The 14,648-nt window shown below is 37.5% G+C and overlaps 1 protein-coding gene across 6 annotated transcripts in view; it reads right to left on the bottom strand.

The window, feature by feature from the left end:
- The window catches only part of DCAF6 (DDB1 and CUL4 associated factor 6), a 102,532-nt gene that overhangs the window by 16,264 nt on the left and 71,620 nt on the right, over window positions 1-14,648 (bottom strand). For 4 of the 6 annotated variants that reach the window (XM_054199986.1, XM_054200154.1, XM_054200239.1 and 1 more), the window contains 4 exons: window positions 12,145-12,260; window positions 11,370-11,453; window positions 10,877-11,198; window positions 5,927-5,968 (listed from right to left, as the gene is read on the bottom strand). In XM_054199986.1, the coding sequence (XP_054055961.1) occupies window positions 5,927-5,968; window positions 10,877-11,198; window positions 11,370-11,453; window positions 12,145-12,260 (564 nt within the window). The remainder of the gene's footprint in view (window positions 1-5,926; window positions 5,969-10,876; window positions 11,199-11,369; window positions 11,454-12,144; window positions 12,261-14,648) is intronic. The other 2 variants (XM_054200075.1, XM_054200403.1) reach the window with 1 other exon arrangement.

Genomic DNA, 14,648 nt, shown 5'->3' with positions numbered 1-14,648 from the left:
CACACAGCTTTGGAAACAGCACACACAGCTCTTCAGCACAGTAAGGCCCTTTTGGTTTCAGAAGCACTCCCGCTAGCCTTACACCCGTCACTTACTATGCCCGCTATTTGTATTTTTGGTGTATTTATCCACGTTAATTAATTAATTAATAAAAGCTGTGCAGTGTAAAAGCTGAGAAGTTAAACATCATTAGGATTGACAAAGCAGTAGACTTGTCTTTCAGAAGCGTTACTTCCGAGATAGCAGTAACAAGTCTTGGGATTAGAAGATGGTATTAAAGTAACTAATTGGTAACCAAAAGTAGTTTCTTGCATAATTTTTCATTATGACATCTCTAGAAAAATTAATCTCCTTCTCTAAATTCCCCCAGGCTTGAAAGCAGACATTACAAAAAAAACCTCAAGACTATTCAGCAGTCAGAATCATGCATTTTAAATAAAAGCAGAAGCACAGAAGCAACCTTTGGCAAGAAAACCCCCGTCTTTCAACTACAGTCAGCTCTGAATTTAAAATCCTGATTTGGGTTCTTATTTTAAAAGGAATGAATGGATTGCTATTTAGTTATCTTGTAAAGTCGATGACTACATTCAACATGGAGAATGCAGCCAAGCACACATGGCTATAACTGTGATACTGTTATTGGGCACTCTAGTAACATACTGCTAAAAGCAGGAATCTGGCAGAGGCAAGCCTTCTCCAGAAAAGATAAATACGGGCCTGATCTAAAGAACATTACAGGAGAAATTATTATTTCTAAGAAGTATTACTTTTCCATAACTACAGATTTTCTATACATTTTTTGTTACACAAAAAACAATTTAAAAAATCCAACATATTTGGCTTTGTGGCTTTTTAATTTTCATTTATATTTGTGAGAAGCAATTTCTGTCTGTGCCAACAAAAACTTAGATAGTAGCCTAATCACTTGGTGCATCAGCAGTTACAGAAGTGGGCTGTACTGTTCTGAAGTTCAGCCTGAGCTTAGCCTGACTGTGAGCTGCTGCTTCCCTTCCAAACTGTGTACTCTTCCAAGCACAAAATGTCAGATAATTAAATTTACGCACATTGTGTCGGCACTCCTCAGGCAACTCCATCAATTGATAGACATATTACGTATTCACATTCAGGCATCAAATAATGAAGATGCCTGAGAAATGTTGGATATAGATGAATGTTATTAATTTTATAGTACAGAAACCATTAGGTCTTGTAAAGCCAATGCAACTGAACTTTGTTTTAGTTATGCCCTTATACTGTAGGTAGTGCTCCGACTTCAGAATAATTCAGTACAACTGTCTGGTTTGCAGTTATAAAGGCTTTTTAAGTGTGTTTTGACAAATTTTGTGGTACTTTAGTGCAATATCTTTACAATAAAGTTGGTGTGTGTAGTCTTAGCAAGATCGAGCCCAAAATGATGTATGGTACTTTCATTACTTCAATGGAGCGTGCCTTGTGGAAAGATAAGTTTTAATCCTGAAAAAAAAGTCACATATCACATAGGGCATTTTCCGTATGTTTAGAAATTCTGAAGTGTAATAAGGAATTTTTTTTAAACAAAAAACTATGCAATTTGCACAACTAAATAACTAGTTTGTTTATTAAAGCACAGTATATCACATGTTGCTGTTAAAAAAAAAAATTTTTTTTTTTTGGAGAGCTACAGACCTCAGTTCCCAATCTGTATTACTCAACATAGAATCATAGAATTGCTGAGGTTGGAAGGGACCTTTAAGATCATCAAGTCCAACCTTTAACCTACCCTGACAAAAGCCACTTCTAAACCATGTCCTTAAGTGCCCCATCTACCCTTTTTTTAAACACCTCCAGGGATGGTGAATCCACCACCTCCCTGGGTAGCCTATTCCAATGTTTAATAACCCTTTCAGTGAAAAAATGTTTCCTAATATCCAATCTAAACCTCCCCTGACACAACTTGAACCCGTTTCCTCTCGTCCTATCACTTGTCACCAGGGAGAAGAGGTCAGCCCCCATCTCTCTACAACCTCCTTTCAGGTAGTTGTAGAGGGTGATAAGGTCTCCCCTCAGCCTCCTCTTCTCCAGGCTAAACAACCCCAGCTCCCTCAGTCGTTCTTCATAAGGTTTGTCCTCCAGACCCCTCACCAGCTTTGTAGCCCTTCTCTGGACACGCTCCAACACCTCAATGTCCCTCTTGTAGCGAGGGGCCCAAAACTGAACGCAGTACTCAAGGTGGGGCCTCACCAGTGCCGAGTACAGGGGGATGATCACTTCCCTAGTCCGGCTCACCACACTATTCCTGATACAGGCTAGGATGCTGTTGGCCTTCTTGGCCACCTGGGCACACTGCTGGCTCATATTCAGCCGGCTGTCAACCAACACCCCCAGGTCCTTTTCTGCCGGGCTGCTTTCGAGCCACTCTGCCCCAATCCTGTAGCGCTGCATGGGGTTGTTGTGACCCAAGTGCAGGACCCGGCACTTGGCCTTGTTGAACCTCATACCATTGGCCTCAGCCCATCGGTCCAGCCTGTCCAGATCCCTCTGCAGAGCCAACCTACCCTCAAGCAGATCAACACGCCTGGCCAGTTCAGTGTCATCTGCGAATTTACTGAGGGTGCATTCGATCCCTTCATCCAGATCATTGATAAAGATATTAAAGAGAACCGGCCCCAGCACCGAGCCCTGGGGGACACCACTTGTGACCGGACACCAACTGGATTTAACTCCATTTACCACCACTCTCTGGGCATGGCCATCCAGCCAGTTTTTTACCCAGCGAAGAGTACAACTGTCCAGGCCATGAGCAGCCAGTTTCTCCAGGAGAATGCTGTGGGAAACAGTGTCAAAAGCTTTGCAAAAATCCAAGTAGATAACATCCACAGCTTTTCCCTCATCCACTAAGTGGGTCACCTTATCATAGAAGGATATTAGGTTTGATAGGCATGACCTGCCCTTCACAAACCCATGCTGACTGGGCCTGATCACCCTGTTCTCCTGCATATGCCGTGTAATGGCACTGAGGAGGATCTGTTCCATGACCTTCCCAGGCACCGAGGTCAGACTGACTGGCCTGTAGTTCCCCGGATCCTCCTTCCGGCCCTTCTTGTGGATGGGTGTCACATTTGCTAACCTCCAGTCAGCTGGGACCTCCCCGGTTGTCCAGGACTGCTCATAAATGATGCAAAGTGGCCTGGCGAGCACTTCCGCCAGCTCTTTCAATACCCTTGGGTGGATCCCATCCAGCCCCATAGATTTGTGCACCTCCAGGTGCTGAAGCAGGTCCCTCACCGTTTCCCTTTGGATTACAGGGGCTTCATTCTGCTCCCCATCCCTGTCTTCTAGCTCAGGGGTCTGGGTACTCAGGGAACAACTGGTCCTACTGCTGAAGACTGAGGCAAAGACTTCATTAAGTACCTCAGCCTTTTCCTCATCCTCGGTCACTATGTTGCCGGCCCCATCTACTAGAGGACAGAGATAATCCTTAGTCCTCTTCTTATTGCTAATATATTTATAGAAACTTTTTTTGTTGTCCTTGACAACAGAAGCCAGGTTTAGTTCTAGCTGGGCTTTGGCCCTCCTGATTTTTTCCCTACATATCTTCACAATTTCTGGCTAACTAGTCCTGCATGTTTTAAAACAACTGCAGTCATCTACTAGTTCGAAGAGAGACAGTCAAAATTAATGATATGTTTTTCAAAAGAGGGAAAATGAAAACAATTCTCCATCAACTGTATCTGTAAATAACCTACAGGAATTCTGCTACAAACTGTGTTCCACTAGAGGTCCAGATGTACTGGCTGCCATAAGATTAATCTGATGCCCTAGATAACCCTGCTTCTTCCAAACACCATTATCGCAGATGGATCAGTCTCCCTGAACTAGGCTGCAACAGTTGGCTGTAAAGTTCATGTGTACTTGCTTCCTTTTTCCATCCCTTGTGCCTCAGCTCTGCGTTAAGTATTGAGCTCAGTAGCGATTCTTCCAGTATTAAAGATTTTTGTCACTTCTTACATTTCCAAATTTACTTGCACACAGAGAAACATTGTCTTTTTTTGCTAAGTACCAGAAACCCTGGTTCCCTCTCTTCTGCTCTTTCAAGTTGAGATACTATTTTTTTTCCTCTCTTGTTGCCATCTTCTCATTTGAACTATTTTACCTGTCCAAAAAAAACCTGCAGGGAACCTAAGGCTTATAACCATTAATATAGAACATGTTTCTCAGATGCCCTGTGGTCGTTTCTTCATTGACCACATAGAGGAATCCACCTGCCAGCTACCATGCTCCTGCCCAAGAATTCCAACCGCATGTCTTAACGAGCTGGCTATCATCACCAAAGTCAAATCCAGCTCAGGAAGGTGACAAATTAATAAGCCATAGTAGTGGTCTTTACCTCAACCCATGAGTTCTCTCACTATTTTACCCTTCTGATTTTCTCCCTCATCACACTGGGGGAGAGTGAGAGAGCAGTTGTGTGTGGGGCTGAGCTGCCTGCCAGGGTTAACCCACAACCACCATGTTAAAATAGATCCCTTTTCTAAATATCAAGATTTGATTATATTTCTGATTTTAATTAACAAATAACCATGTTCCTTTAGAAGCCTTTGAACCTATGGAAGAGATTTACTACTGCTCTCAAATCTTAAGCATTAAGATAGTTCAAAAACAAGGGCAAAACCACCACGTTAACAGCACATCAACTCTACCCTAAAGCCCAGGTTATTTTACTTGCTGATCACACAAAAGGAAATGTTTACTGTAATGCACTTCTAAGTTATTTCCCAGCCTTCCAACACAATCAATGTTTCAACTATTCTCAGCTACAAAACATTTTTGAATTTTCACCTGATATGGTGCAGAATGACAATGAAGATCAGAGAAAAATATACCAATAAAAAATTCTATGCTGAATGCATCATTCATTTTTATATTAAGTTTATACTAATAAGAAACAAATATTCCCATGGGTTGTTCTGAAGAGCCAAAGAACTCCATGGTAAGCATGTTTAATATAGAAAGAATGCCTATTGTGAAATTTAAAGTTCAAAAAGTACACAGATTCCTGAACCTTTAAGAAAGTTAATGAGTTAACTCCATGTATTCCAATTGCAGATAAGACTGGAACATAAGACAAAGAAATACATGCCTGCGCTATTTTCCTGTAGGCATTTAAAATATAGGAGTCAGGCTAAGTCTTTTATGAAACCATATCCCGAGTCTTTTCCTTTCCAACCACACAAAGCCAAGGTGTTAATTTTCATCATTATTTTGTGCCATTTCCTCTATATATAGCCTTTGGCATTAAATCACCACAGATAGTTTCTCCCTCTTACGGCGTGTGGCCAAACACAATTGCCCAACAATTAATTCATTTAAGTATTTCAATGAAGAATATGAGATCAAGTGACTTTTTCATTTAACTTCATTAAAAGAAATATTGTATAAGATGTAGCATGTATCTTGCTAAATATGTATTATCAAATATAGCTTTAATAATTATGCTCAGTTCCATAACCTTGTTCAGGCAAAAAATATAAATGGCCTTCGATACATGTATTCTTATATTTTTGTCCAGAACTGGGTGTTCTCTACTACCAGACAAAGCAAGTCAGCAGTGGCACATGCAAATAGGACACATTCCTCAGCAGCTGAATAAAAAAAAAAAAAAAAAAAGTATTTGTTTTTCACAAACTACACACTTTTCAAATTCCATTAATTTCTATGGCACACAATAAAAAGGTTAATAGGTTGTTAAATGTATACACTGCCATTTCTTTTCAGTTTCCATGCAATACATGCAGCTAAATATAACTCAAACAATATGCTCTGTAATTCATAGCATTTAAAGTATAGCAATTCTTAAAATGCCAGTTAGATATGAGAAACAAGAACCTGATAAATCCATTATATGGCAATAAAAAGGAGGGGGGGGAGGAAGAAAATAATTAATTACCTCATTATTCTATCACCTATCGCTGTTCCTCTGATATTATATCTAGTAAAGGGAACAACAACTGAAGTCATTCAAAAATGCTACGTATCATATTTTTAAAAGGTTAGCATCTGTTACAAAATGCGCTGTATGTATTCCAACTGAGAAGACTCCTTCTCCTCAATGTGTTAGTATATGAGACTATTTTGATTTCAGAAAAAATAGTATTTAGATTACATATCAGTACACAAAGTTGATCTTACAAAATGCAATAATTCTTCACAGATCGTAGCAGAAGTGGAAGCAGCTGCATAATTATTTCCATTTTACATAAATATTTGTTTGAAATTTTAACCTACTAGTTTAACATTTTCCAGGCTTAGCCTCTGCTCATAGATAGCTTCTGACAAAGTCCAAACAAAACTAATTCAGTCGTTTAAGCAGGAAAGCAGCCCTCGGCTGTTTTGACTAACTTATGAAAATTAAGATCAATCCACTAAAAATTGCACTCTCTGTGCATAGAGAACATACATTTTGCATAGATTCCCCCCCTTATCCCACCCCCCACCCCCCCAGATTACAAAGTATGGTGCTAAAGCAAGCCATATTATCTATCCATCTCTGTTCCAACTAAATTTGCTGGACTTCGTAAATTTTAAAGAAGATATGCTATATGCATACTTCGAGACTTAAAAACCTGTGTGTCTCCTCATATTTGTAAGAGAAGGGATCTTTTCCTGTGGACTCCCTAAAATGCCCCGAAGGTTATTTTTTCTGTTGAGTATCTAGTTAAACTGTTCTGATGTACACAACAGGTTTCATTTTTTTTAAATTTAGAAATATTCTGTCCAATTACTTATACATGTTGTTACAAAGAGCATGTATTGACTAGCCCGATGACAATAATAAAATTAAATAACTATGTAGCTTCTTTTAGTCACTGATCTTCACCATTCCTATAAGTGATGCTCAGTCACTACAGAAATGCTACAGAAAAAAGTCAGATGTCACATTCTCAATTATTTCTTTCAAAGTAACGTCCTTCTGTGTCAAAAATATTCCTAGATGATTCCTAGTCAACATTCAGCTGTCTTAGCAATTTATCAACCAAAGGATCATGGCATTTCTACACATTTTGCTGCTACTATTCTAAAACCTTTTCAAAATATTAAAGCGGATGCAAACTTTGTGTTTCTGTATCTGTTCCACAGGCTTTCCTGACCGTTCAGTTGCAGGTTAGTTGGTGAGAAACTATCTATCTTCACTGTGTTTTGAGACTTATAAGCATCCACAAAAAGATAATATGTCCCTTGTATCTACTCTTAGATTATGTAAGAGAGAAAAAGACCTAATCCTCCATTTGAAAACATTAAAAGTTGTATTTGTACCCAAACAAAATTCAAATAATGGAAGCTCTGCAAACGTTAAAGCTCTGCAAAATGGACAATGTTCTATTCATAAATGTGAAATCTACATCCATTTACTAAAACTAAAGTGAGACTAGAGGAGTTGATGCAGCAGGAAGTTCTCCATTTATTTAACTGCAGGTACTGTCAACTGAGCTATCAGAAAGAGTGTTTCTGCCACTTCTTTTCCTTAAGAGGAAGTTTAAGACCATGATTTCAGAGCACAGAATCAGAAGTCTACCCTTCCTTTCTCAGTGAAGAAAGTTGTACTTTCCAGTGGGAAAATGACTCTGAGACAGTTTCCTTTATCTCATTTCCCCAACTGCGGAGTTTCTCCTCAATATAAACAATAGCCAGTTATTAGATATATAAAAACACAACCTAAAGAAACATAAAACTGGTTGGAGATAAAACAAGTAACGCTATATATTAGAAAAGGTTTATTAATCAAACAGCTTTTAGCATTCTATTTCAGAAGGCTACAGCCTCTTTTTTTTTCCTAGAGAAAAATTAGAATTAAACATTTGTTTTGCCACTGCATACAACAGGTTCACAAGATGTAGATCATTGCAGGCTAGCCGTATAACCTTCTCCAGAAAGGAAAAAAGAAACAAACAAAAAACCACAAAGCAGCTCCCCCCTAAATATTCTAGAAAGAGAAAAATCTGCTTTATTACTTCTCTATTAATGCCATTAATTATCTTACAGGTTGACACATCCGAAACTAAATTATTAGATAAACTTGAGAAAATGAGATTTAGTAAAGGAATTGTTAGATAACACAATTTACTAAGTGAGAAACGAGAAGACGTAAGCCTATAGGAAGCACACTGGTGGAGTTAAGCACCAGTCTGTCAGGCAATTTTGTTTAATATATTGCTGATAGTCTTTGAGCAAAATGTAGGAATGTACTCATGCAGTGCATTGAGGACATGAGGTTGGCTAACTTTATGAATAGAGAGGGGACTGTAGGATCTTGAGAAAAAGAGGTGGGTAGAAATTCAGTAGTATAAAATTGACAGTCACACTTCTGAGCTTCCTTCTGGTGAAAGATAAGAACACATTAATTAGAAATGACAAAGTAGGAAAGACTTCAATATACTAACTGATCTTGTGTCTGACCACAAGCCACTACTATGAGACAGCCATAAACAAGACAGGAGAAGGATATAACTACAGCTCACTTGTGTTTCAGAGAATCTTCTTTAGACCAAGAGTAATCCTCATACTATTAATCCTAGCAAAATCCAAACAGTGCAGTGTGCATAATTTTGGTCTACCATATTCAGGAAAGAAGTGGAACATGGAGGAGCACAGACAGGAACCAGCATTATGGCAGGAAACCCACAAGTTTTTACTGCTAAGAGTGAGAAAAACTTGGCACTCAGTCTAGTGAGACAAAAGCTGAAAATGGACAGGATGAACATCATTCAAATGGTTAAGTGCTGGGCATGAAAAAAATTATTTCAATTAAAACAGTATGTTAGCACAAAATAAAATTACTAATTTTAGTCAATTATAGCAGCAATGTTTTGAGGTGGCTTCCCACTAATTATGGGGCCAGAGGGATTTTATGTAACTTTGATCAATTTATGAAAGGGATTATATGCTATAAAAACTGTCATAGTAGTAGAAAGGACTTCCAGTTCTTTTCACCCTATTTCATATGAGATATAAATACAAAGAGTGCTTATAGCTAGCCTTTGAGACCACCAGGGCTTGCTTTCTCTCTGGAAATACAAATTCCTTTGAGCACACATAGGATGTCTTACTTTTCTTTAGTATCTCAGAGGGCATTTAGAAACTCCTGAAACCAGAAGAATAGAAGGGAATGTAATGTAAACATGTATCTGACTGATCAGAAGTTAAAACTAGAAAACTTTACTGCTCGCACACACACAAAAGCAGAACAAAATGAAGTGGTCAGGCATTAAACCTGAGTAATGAAAGCCTGGAGGCGATCCTAAACCAGTATCAACTACACAGCAACTTTTGCCAGATTTTGTTCGGGGGAAGAGTAAGGGAGCAGGGGGCTCCTTAAAGAATTTTAATCATTAATTTAGTTGAATGATCCTTCCTATGTGATAAATTTGAACTGCTACAGGCATGTCAGGTGAAGTGTGGCTTCACTTAAGACATCCCCACTAGTGGGAAATTGTAACAGCTATGCGTTATGTCATTCTTATTACATTACTACAAAAACTATTACATCGTAAAGACAACGTAAGGTGCATGAAGAGAAGCTAAGAATCCTGCTTGAAAACAAAAATGGGATTAAAATTGCAGGGCTTTTCACAGCTTGCTCCTCAATCAATAGATCATAATAAACATTGGCTTTGCAGCGGAAACTATTTCTGCCATTAGATATTTATCTACAGCTACTTAGTATTGCATGGAAAATTAATGGATTAAGACAGAATCTGTATATATTGGCTTTTTCATAAAAACAGTCATTTAGTGAGCAGAATTACTCGTGCTATGTAATGCATGACCAGACTGTTCTTTTTGTCACTACTGACAATGTGGTGGCTTATGGCTTTTTTTTTTTTTAACTGCAAATTACTCAAAACCTTTTCTATACACAACTATTAAGTTCCTTCTGATTTCCTAATGAATACCTATTGTAATGCTTCCTGTAAAGAATTTGCATTGCTAGCGTAAGAAATTAATAGCAAGAAAATGCTGCCGCCTTTGAGCAGGATAGGAGTAAAGCTACGGCATCTGATACTAGGTTACGTAACATCTAAAACAAGTAAAAAAGGTATTCTCTTAAGTCTAGCAATAGAGATGTTGCTTAAATAATCATTACAGCTTTTAAAAAGTCCAAGAATTGAAATTAGCGAACAAAAGTATTAAACCAGCAATACCAAATTGGGGGCTAAGTTTACTGAATGATCAAACAAGTATGTACAGCTGTTTATATTTTACAAGAAAAAAAAATACACAACGCTTACTAAATGCATTTTTTATTACTGACAACAGCTAGTAATCTACCTTTTTTTTTTTACTGCCGTACATACTGATATTCAATAACCAACAAAAGGAAAAGGATTACAGAGTTTCTCCTTCAGAAAAAAAGTAGTAAGAATGAAAAATTGAACACATCAGTCTTAATGTATATACTACGGACAAACACAGCGTTCCTGAACAACAACAGTTAAAAGCTCTTGCTTTGACAAAGTAAGAACACCTAAAGTACAGTTGAAAGAAAATGCAGGTCCCTGTACACAAATGATCTTTCTATACTTAAGACTATAGGGAGAATAATAAAAAAAAAACAAGAAAAAAAAGAACTGCAAATACTTAGCAATGGGGTATTTAGCAGGCAAGAAAAAAGCACAAACAGGTATTAGATCTGTAGGAGCTTGCCTGTCTAGGAGGGAAAATATAGCGATACATATCTTACATACAGACAAATTAGACTCAGCCATCAAGCTCTTGGCTACTTGTCAAAGAACAACTTATTTTAATTAAGGATATGAAGCATGGGTTTCTAGATCTTCCATTTAAAAAAAAAATAAAATGCATTTTGCCAAGCAATAGTAGAGATAAGTATTCCCCTAACCTGTGTCCTGGTCCTCCTCGATACCTTGCCCCAGGGATCAGAACAGGATCATCATCACTATCATCAGTTTCTTGGAGAGCTGAGGTCCTGGTAGAGGACTCGTCTGGAGCTGCAAGCCCTGAGGATTCTGGGTGTGGTTGAGGTTCATCGTTTGCAGCAAGCGAGTTGGCAGTGGATTCAGTACTTTCACTTGAAATTTCTTGATTTGTACTTTTTTCACAGGAGGCTTCTTCCTCTGCATTTCCAGAGACGGCATCAACATTGGGGCCATTTTCTTCTAGTTGTATTCCAGAATGCTCAGGACCAGGTTTATCTGATACAGCTAACAGAAAATAATGGGGAAAATAGTCACAGCATTGATGATTATAGCCTATTTTAGAAGACATTATAAATGGTCACAGAAGTTAAATTATGCATACTGAATTTACATTGGATATTTAGTTTTTCATTCTCTACTTCATATAACTATATTTGAAAGAGTACAGATACATACTTGCTTCTGTTGTCACCACGGTTTCATCTGTACTTTTCAGTTCTTCAGCACTTGCATCTTCCTCGTGAGATTCATCAGGAACTCCTGAATTAAACAACTTAATATTAAAATACATGATTTCATTTAGATGCACATCTATAATGTAAGAAAGTCTACGTGATACTAGCACTCCTAGATCAAACCAAACCCCTTCACAGTCCACATGTTACTTTACTAATCACATAAATGTCAGTATATATAGTCCTATCTAGTTGCCCAGGTCAATACATTAAAAAAGAAAAAAGTATTTTTCTTGTTCCTTAATATACTTAATATCCTGTGCTATGAGCACTTTAGCTACAAAACCAGCATTAATACTGTTTAAACAGATGATCACTTACTGAAGGCTATTACTTCTGAAGACAGAAATTAAGTTATCCCTCTATTAAAAGGGATTTTATTTTTTTATAAAACATTTCTCTGGAACCAGTCATTTGACTTGACTGCCCTTTCGGCAATGAATTGAGCAAGACTACCGCATGTAACAAAATATGGTGAAAGCTTGAAAGAAACGTAAGAAAATACCTAGCGCAGGATAAGTTAATTTTGTTTATATTTATTTGCAACTATCTCAGGTTCGTATCTTTTCCTTTCCTAAGAAAACTCACTTTCTATTATGACTGTACTCTGCCTTCGTATGCATGTGTATGAGATTCCCATTGTGTTCAATGGTAGTCATGAACATAGGAGAGCAGAATTTTTACCTTAACATTACAGAAATAATGCTGTATCTTACTTGTTTCTTCATCTTCAGGCCCTGACTCTTCCGAGGCTTTTGTTTTTACAGAGTCTTCTTGGTCTTCAGTTTTGCAATGACTTCCGCTCCCTCTAGAGCTTGAATTTGTGCTGCTCCTGACAATGTAACATGCAAAAGAAAAAAAAAAAATTTAGAAAGAATGTAAAGAGAGAAGATCATTGCAATGGCACAGCCTGACCACCATCATCTTTCTCACTGCAGTCTGACAATTCAATGGCTCCTGGGAGCAGCTACAACTAACATCCTTCACAGCAATTTCAAATCTTTTGTTATATCCATTGCCACTCATCCCACACTATTCCTCTGCATCACAGAACCCAGTTCTCTCCTTCCTGTCTTTTTTATTTTTTTAATCCTTAAAGGATTTCTTCATTGCTTTTCAAAATATTGTGAGAACTCAAAAGGATTTGCTCTCTTCCACTATTTACAAGTTTTTTACATGTATAAATGATCAGAGATCTTATTAAAGGTATTACAAGCTGTCAGTTGAGCACTAATACATAATCTTATCCCATCCAAAAAAACCCCAAACTGATTCAGATAAAATTCTCCAGGTTCTTCACTATTAACTATCATTCCTGTACCTTTTGAGGCATGGATTTCTGATGTTGGTTTTCAGTCCTCAAAGTTTTGTTATTTCTCAAGATTTACTATAAGCTGGTACTTGAGATTTACTCCCCATTCATGTTTAGATAATTATTGTGGAACACCGATTTCTGTTTACAATAAGGAAAATTATTCCTCAGGAAATATGTAACACTGCTGTTCTGAATGTCATCAAAACTAATGTTTTTTAGACTCTCTAGAGAAGACCTTATTTTAGGAAATGCAAAGCCTTGTTCCTGAGCTTTCCCATTCTCTCCTGACCCACATCTGTGTTGTGGCCTCAAACTTAGGCAAATTGCTGGACAAAAGTGGAAACAAAAATGAGTTAAGAGAATTATAAGCATGATTCTCAAGAACTTAGACTATATTGTTACAAGTACCTTCCTATCTGTGTAGGTTATTACTAAATTATTTTATATGCTACATTGCTAGAAGCAGCATAAATCATGTTTAGTCTAGATTCTTGAGAATCTAGTATAGGCTTCAGTACTTTTATTTTTACATTAAATATGAAAGCTTTTACTCATCTTGATGAGCAATATCCTGTTTCATTGCTGTACTGGATTTGGATTATGTGGAAAATTTTTTTAGCCCTTAGAATATTTCTTCTAAATCAAGAATTTTCAGCATTGTTTCTGAATGGACAGACAAGAAGGGTACTGCTAGACACAAAGTCAAGGATTTTTGCTATTTCATGTATCATATGATATAACCACTTTTATGAACTTAAATCACAGTCTAAGCACTAAGATTATTTTTTTTTTTACTCTTAGGAATCTACTTTCTAGCTCAATGCTAATTTACGTTCATGTTTTACTCTGCTTTAATTTTTACTTAAATGTTATTTTTCACACCAGCAGTTACACAAAGAGGATGTTTTTGAGAGAGCAAAATAACACCCTGTGCTTTTGTTACGCTAAGTCCTACTATCTGCTTCCATAGTAGACTTTCTGTTTCCCCAGTTCGCCGCGTAACCCTTATTTGAAACTCTGCCAATTCAAATTAGTTTTCTCGAAAGCATGATGAAGATTGCACACAGCATTCTAAGTCACAGCATTCTAAGTCACAAAGCAAAGCAGAAATGAATAGCAGCATCAGTAATTCTCATCCTCGGCTGAAGTCTCCCAGCGGGTGACATCTAGAATCATACTTGCCTTTCTAGTAGCTGCATTATATTGAGAATGAAGCGACTGGTAGGTCCATGTCTTTCTCCATTTCATTTTCACAACACTCCCAACTTTCAGGTTAGATTTTTGTTATTCATCCTCAACTGCATCATTTTGTTATATGGAATGGCATCCTACTTTTATTATTCCATTCTTTGGCACAACGTTTTTAGTTAGCCTCTGAACTGACAATGCCTTGCAACTTTGACCTGCTAGGAAACGCTTCTTCTTCTCCCTACCCACACTACTCTACTACAAAAGCTCCATTAAGTTAGCTTACCACCATGTTCAGTTTCTTTATTGATCTATCTGTCCTGCTTTGAACAGGAGTTCAACATGCAGCAAAGAATCAAATACTTTCTGGAAATCCAGACAGTTTCTCTCTGTTACACCATACGTTTCTAGAAGCCATTAGTCTGTTAAATAAAAGGTATTGCATTATGCATATTCTAGTTCCCATAATTTTAATTTATTTCCCATGTACTGCTTGTTTTAATATACCTTTCTATCAGAACTGTCCTAAAGCCTTGAATATTGCTACCCTTAGTCTTAAAAGATCACAATGTTTAGTCCTTTGTTCTCCTTTGGCGTTATATTTGACATTTGTCATTCATATGGTGCTACCCCTTGGCCCAAGAGATTTGTTAAAATACTTGCTATTAGGCAGAATACATACATGAAGTTAAGTTTTAGTAGTTTTCACTTAGTCTT

Source organism: Rissa tridactyla, chromosome 1 (genome assembly GCF_028500815.1).
Source record: "Rissa tridactyla isolate bRisTri1 chromosome 1, bRisTri1.patW.cur.20221130, whole genome shotgun sequence".
Lineage (NCBI taxonomy): Eukaryota > Metazoa > Chordata > Aves > Charadriiformes > Laridae > Rissa > Rissa tridactyla.
Note: the sequence above shows the minus strand (reverse complement) of the source record. Positions and strands in the feature narration are given on the sequence as shown.